The sequence below is a fragment of the Camponotus floridanus genome, unplaced genomic scaffold (genome assembly GCF_003227725.1).
Source record: "Camponotus floridanus strain SB8 unplaced genomic scaffold, Cflo_v7.5 scaffold8, whole genome shotgun sequence".
Classification (NCBI taxonomy): Eukaryota; Metazoa; Arthropoda; class Insecta; order Hymenoptera; family Formicidae; genus Camponotus; species Camponotus floridanus.
In genome coordinates this window covers 3,466,456-3,473,286 of record NW_020229849.1, presented here as the reverse complement: position 1 = coordinate 3,473,286, position 6,831 = coordinate 3,466,456, and the positions used below count along the sequence as shown (strand labels likewise).

The window sequence follows — 6,831 nt, the reverse complement described above, 5'->3', positions numbered from 1 at the left end:
TAATTCGCTAGATAAATATATTCACATCTTCTTTCATGGCACCCGCTGCAATTTTTATGTTATTAAATCGATCACATAATGATGGACTTTATTACGATAAACTATGAATATTCTTTCTTTTCCGGGTCGTATAATTGTGGTGTCGGTTTGTATTACACAAAATTATATGAAATATATACTAAAATTTACATCAAAAGAAAAAATAATAAGATACTGGTCAATCGATGAAAAAAGAAGGGAAGCAAGCAAATCAGCCGATGTCTCGCAGTTATTTGTATTCCGAAAATCGTATAGCGATGATCAATCTCGAGACTCAACATTTTAAATTGAATAGAATTCTGTTACTCATTATTGGCTTGTGGCCTTTACAACAATCGAATTTAACGAGACTTCAATTTATTTTCTTGTCTACTATTTTGACAACGAATATTACGTTTCAGGTAAAGCATTATTTCACAAATATATTTTTATATGATAAACCATCATAAAATAATCTTTTATAAGCAGCACATGATTTAAAACTGTCTTTAATTTAAACTATAATGAAATTATCGCACCAACTGCATTATAATAGTGTATAATATAATTATGACATCTTATTTTAATCATTTTATATTCAAACATATAAAAAAGCATCTATAGACATAGTATTTATAATTTATTCATAATTTTAAAAGAAGAATATTTTAATATAAATTTGTAATGTGATTATTTTTTACAGCTTATGGCATTTGTTACATTAAGATGTACACCGGACCTCATCGCTAATGTTTTGTCTTCCACATGTTTTTCTAGTTCATTCGCAATAAAATACAATTTATTTCATTTAAACATAGGAGCTGTAAGTTGATGGTTTATCGAATTGATAATTTATAGGAACTAATATATAGTTCACAAGTTTCTAGTTTTAATTGCGTGACAAGAAAAACATTCGTGTCGAACAAAGTTTATAAAAAATATTTTTCTATTGATTTTTTACATTATGAATATATACATACCCGCACGCACATACACATACGAAAACAATATACACACCTTTGCTGAAATGATAGATGAAGGATTTATTCATGCAACTTCAGAATATATGTAATGGATTAAAAGATGAAAACGAAATCACTATTATGAAAAAATATAGTTGCCATGCGGAACGTTACACTATTGTCCTGACAAGTAAGATTTTTTAAGATTGTAAGACAAGTAATATTTTTTAATTTGTAATTTTCTACTGCACATCCATTTTTTGTTTGAAATATAAGTTATAGAAGTCTCGAAATAAGCGAATGATTATAACAATTTCTCAATATATTTAAGCATAGTTGAATTTATTAAATTATTTGTTGCACAAACATATAAACGTATATATGTATATATAACTTGTTAATATAATTGCATTAAAAACGTATACATATACATTAAAATGGATTATATAAATGTCTTGTGTATATGTGAAATAATACTTAAATTAATTTGAAAATATTTTTGGAGGAAAGTCAATATGACGATTCTATGTTTGAATTGTTTTAGTACTTACAGTTTGTAGCATATTTATTATTATTGTCAGTTTTATTGGATCGAGTATTTTCTGCATGATATTACCCATGAATGTAACTCGATCACGTCGCCTGCCGATTACGATAGAATACTTTATCGATCAAGAAAAATATTTTTATTTAATTCTGTTACATATCATCATGGCGATATGTATCGGGGCAATTGCTACGCTAGCAATAGGAACAATGCTTATTGCATATTTCCAACATACCTGTGGTATGTTTAGAATTTCTAGGTAAGAAACAAACATAGAAATAAATATGAAAAAAGTTCTTTTATTATTATATTTAAGTTTTAGGCCTATCGGGCCTATTAGAATGAAATCTCTGTCAAATTATAAGATATCATGAAAGAATTGAAAATTTATAGGTGTCAATGACTTAAATCTCCGCTGGTCAATACGGATTTTATCAGTGTTGTTGTATAAGGTGTTTTCATTATTGTTATTTGCGTTTATTATTTACACTTGTCGATGTGTATTTTGTTATTTACATTTCTTGATGTTTTTATACTTTCAATTAACGAGTAATTTTTTATTTTATGATTGAATATAATTTCCTAAATTCTTATGTGTGTTTGATTTTATCTCTCGTCAGATATTTCAAATAAATGTTGAATATTTTTTCGATTTATTTATTGATTCATTTGCTTCACTAAGTTCTTGGTGTTATAATTTATTACGTTATCATGGTAAAAAAAATTAGAATTAGTGATGACAACGATGTTTTTGAAGTTCATCCGGCGGGGAGGGGGGAACATCCAAGGGATAGATGTACAGTTGGAGAGTTCCAGCCACTAGTACGGGGCATCTAAATAAATTAAAACTTTTCGCTGATGTGCAGATATATTCTAAACATAGGAGTGACATATTTGTCATTTTGGACAACTCTGACGATGAGTCATCAAACGAATAAACTGATATTTTTAAGAAATCAGAATTTCTTTCGGCAGCGATTTGAAGAATCTAAAATTATTTTTTTTTAATATTATCTAAAACTATTTTTCTTTAATATATACTATCTATAATTAATTAATAAATTATTAATATTATCTATAAAATCTATATAAATAATGACTGAGGCGGAGGGGGAACAAAAATACAAAATAGGCGATCTTCCTTCAAATTAAAAAAAAATCCTATTGTTTTCTTGGACAAATCTAATGCTTATTTTATGTAAGAAAAATATACATCTTATTAAATATATTAATTACAGTTATCGTATTAAACGCGCAATGCATATCAATACTCTAGAAAATATTAAATGGAAGAAGGAGAATTTAATATTAAAAGGAATAATTAGTGCCATAGATATACATCGGCAAGCTATGAAGTTAGTAATTTATTCTTTATGATATTCATACATATATGTGCATCTATATGTGCACACACATATTATTCTTTAGTTTTTATAGATTATCCAGGCTTTTGGCATCAGAAATTGAGGCAATGTTATATTGTTTAATAATGCTGGGAGTAATCTCTTTGAGTCTTAATCTTTTTCGAGTAAGTTTCGTATTATGTTTTTATATCCATTAATTTTTAAACAATATATAATATCAAGAGACACGATCTCGCGCTGGAATAACGAGATATTTCGTGTATTTTTATAAGCGAGTCGACTTGTGGAGAGTACTTAAGCTTATCGGACTTTAATAACAGCTGAATTAAATTCTTAATTGACACCGCGGGTCTCAATTATGATAAAATCTTTATTTTCTACGTTTTATAAGCAAATGTATTTATTATTATGATGTAAAATCTCAATATGAAAATTTTCCTTTAAGGGACACACTATCATTTCATAACACATGTGACGCATATATGAACGTACAGAAAACATATAGTAGAAATGGTAATCTTATTCGGTTAATGCTCTCGATAGACAAATAAGTAAATAAAGGTTAAAATTTTTGAAAGTGTGAAAAAGTTGAAGTATATATAATTTCCGAAGATATTTGCAATAATATTTTTGTTCAATTTGAATGAATAACAATGTTTAAAATTGAATGTTTAAATGGAGAGGAATTTGATTTCTCTCGAGTTTAATTATTGTGAAATTTTAATACGCAGTATTTGATTATTTTATCATAAAATCGACATTTTTCAGAATCTTAATTCATGCAAATAAACAATGTATATGGTGAAACAGTAAGAATTTTTTTATTAAATGTGGATAGCTCTAAGAATAACTAATAAATATTTTTAAATCATAAGTTTATGTTATAAAAAATCTCATTAATAAAAAAAATAAAATATTCAAGAAATGTACACTACATTTTATTTCTGTGAATATGATTTCTCTATAATTTAATCAGCTAATTATTTTACATTATGTTTCACACATCATATCTAAGCCGTATTTATTTATTATAAATAGAACACATTTATGGAATATTGTTTGACACTAGTAAACCAGCAAGAATGTAGAAATAGAAATTATTTATGGGATAACAATGAATAAATTTAATGATTTAGCAGCAAAGACTATAAGAATAGAGAAGTTGTGGACTAAATAAACTAGCTTTTAAATAAATAATAAATTCCATGAGAGAATGTCCTATAATATATTTCATAAATCCTACATACAGTTTATCAAGATTTATTGATACTAAGTATATTGAGAAAAAAATAATGATAACTGTTTATTTAACTGTGATTTAACTATTTAAAAATACAATACTAAGAAAAGTGTATACCTTCAATTTTTCATTTTTTAAACGCAGAGAGTTTTTGTGATATTTATATTAAAACTTAATAATTTTAAATTTTACATATATATAATAACATAATTTAAAATTTACGCACATATATCTGCTTATTGCGTGTGTAAAATGTATTTATATTAAATATTTCTTTATATATTTGATATTATAAATATATAATCTATTAATTGCATATTTAATGCAATTTATAATGATTGAAGCAAGACGTATGCTATTTATCTTATATTTAATAAGAAAGATATATATACGTTTATTTGAAAAAAAATTTGCGTTAATTTTAGTTAAGTCAACGTCCAGTTCTTCTTGAAATTTTTATTTTTTATTTTGTTTAATTTCCAAAATTAAATTTTTTGATGAATATTTAAGTTTTAATATTGCTATTTTTCTACGTATTATAATTTTTTGATTAAAATATTTTATTAAAAAAAACTAATTAACATAAGTTTTTATTTTTAATTTTTATAATAATATACTTTTCACATCTAACGTGTATATTTAGCACTCGTTTTTATCTTTTTCTACTTTTAATTTAAAAATTTAATTTTTAAATTAGTAAAAAATCTAAAAAATATTTAAGTAAATTAAATAAATTATTTGATATATTAATTAAATTTCATATACGTGTATATATATATATATATATATATATATATATATATATATATCATGTACTGTATATTAAGAACGAATGTGTGCTTTTGTTTTCCCCCTTTTCCTTCTTTTTTAATCTTTTATCTTACAGATATTTTTAATATTACAAAATATAATTTTTTATTTATTTATAAATTAATCATAAACATTCGCCGATTAATAAGAACAAATTTATTGTAAGTAATATTTAGGGAATGTGAGAGAAGCAGATGTGTAATTTCATTACAGTTGCGATCTTGTGTTATAGCTTTTTCAGATTACGTCATCCGAAAATGATATTGAGGATTATATGTTTCCCTTTCTTACTACAACTACCAGTATCCTATATATGTTTCTAGCTAATTATATTGCGCAGGATCTAACGGATCACAATAGTGACGTCTTTGCTACTGTGTAAGACACATTGTTTTATACAAATGTTTTATACAGTATGAATTTTCACATGATAAAAACTATTTTTATTGACGAAGGACAATGTGTCTCATAGAAATATATAATATATATATTATTTATATATATTATCTATGTCCGATTGTGTAGGTATAACGTTCAATGGAATGTAGCCCCGTTACACATACAGAAAGTGATATTATTTTTGCTGCAAAGAAGCATCAAAGATTTTACTATAAGCGTTGGAGGACTATTTGTCGGATCGTTGGAGTGTTTCGCCTCGGTATGCATAATGACTATATCAAAATCTATATTCAAAACAACATAATATACATAAACATTATAGTTGGTGAAAACTTCAGTTTCTTATTTTACTGTTATATATTCAACGCAATAATGTAAGGCAAGCAGAGAAATAATAACAAATAAAATATAATCTAGTAAAAATTTAGCTAAGTAAGTAAATTCCAATATTGTTATAATACATTTCAAAGTTAAAAACAATTTATAATTATTATTAAATTAAACCATAGATTATATCTTAATGATAGCTATTAGATATGACACACATACATACATATCTCCAAAGAGAAACAAATATATATAAAATTAAATATATTGTACAGATTTTGAAGGCAACAAAAAATAGGGTATATAAATATTAAATATAAAATACTGATTCATATAATTTTATATAATTCTCAAGTTTTATTTTACTATTTATTATATATTATACATTGTCATTATTTTTAAATTAATAATGTTAATTTTAAATAAGTAATGTTAATTTTACATTGTTAATTTTAGTTTCGTCTACATTTTTATAGTTTAAGTTTTGTAATAAAAGTTTAAAAATTATCAATATTTCGGAAATAATATTTTCCTCAATAAGAACATGTTACTTTTAGCTTCTTAAATGGTAACTATTATCACTTGTTAATTAGAAGTTTAATAAAGCATGCATAGGTCGACTCTTTTAAATGATATAAGCTTCTTACTGAATAGCTCTTACTGAATAGCTTTGGATAGTGAGTAACTGGAAAACCAAGTGTACATCACGAGTGCGGACAATAGAATGAGACGTGTAAAATTGCTGTACAAAAAAAATGACTAATACGCATGTGCGACTTGCGTCCAGTAATTTGGTATATAAATATTTTTTCTCTTCATTTTTTCTTATTATAAGTATCTGCTGCAATTTTCCCGCTATCAATTCGATCGCATAATTTGAAGCATTATTACAAGAAACTATGAATATTTTATATTTACCGCGTTGTATAGCTGTATTGGCTTGTATTAACTTGAATTGATAAAATTATATAAAATTGCTACAAAAAATTACACCGTAAGAAAAAAGTAACGAAATATCTAATTGATCAATGGAAAAAAGCGGAACATAAACGAATCAGTCTGCTGTTATTTGTGTTCCAAACCTCGTAAAGAGATGATCGACAGTCAGCATTGGAAACTTAATAGAATTCTGTTACTCCTTATTGGCGTGTGGCCTTTACAACA

The 6,831-nt window shown here is 25.2% G+C and overlaps 2 protein-coding genes across 3 annotated transcripts in view; one reads left to right on the top strand and one right to left on the bottom strand.

Moving 5' to 3' along the window:
- The window catches only part of LOC105254940 (non-structural maintenance of chromosomes element 3 homolog), a 256,144-nt gene that overhangs the window by 74,223 nt on the left and 175,090 nt on the right, over positions 1–6,831 (bottom strand). The gene's annotated exons all lie outside the window — the stretch shown is intronic.
- LOC109610100 lies at positions 831–5,746 on the top strand. The gene is made up of 8 exons (XM_025414412.1): positions 831–841; positions 1,053–1,170; positions 1,525–1,786; positions 2,766–2,882; positions 2,956–3,055; positions 5,174–5,319; positions 5,467–5,599; positions 5,679–5,746. Exons 2-8 carry the CDS (start codon positions 1,053–1,055, stop codon positions 5,733–5,735), a joined length of 933 nt encoding a protein of 310 aa, XP_025270197.1. The 5' UTR covers positions 831–841; the 3' UTR covers positions 5,736–5,746.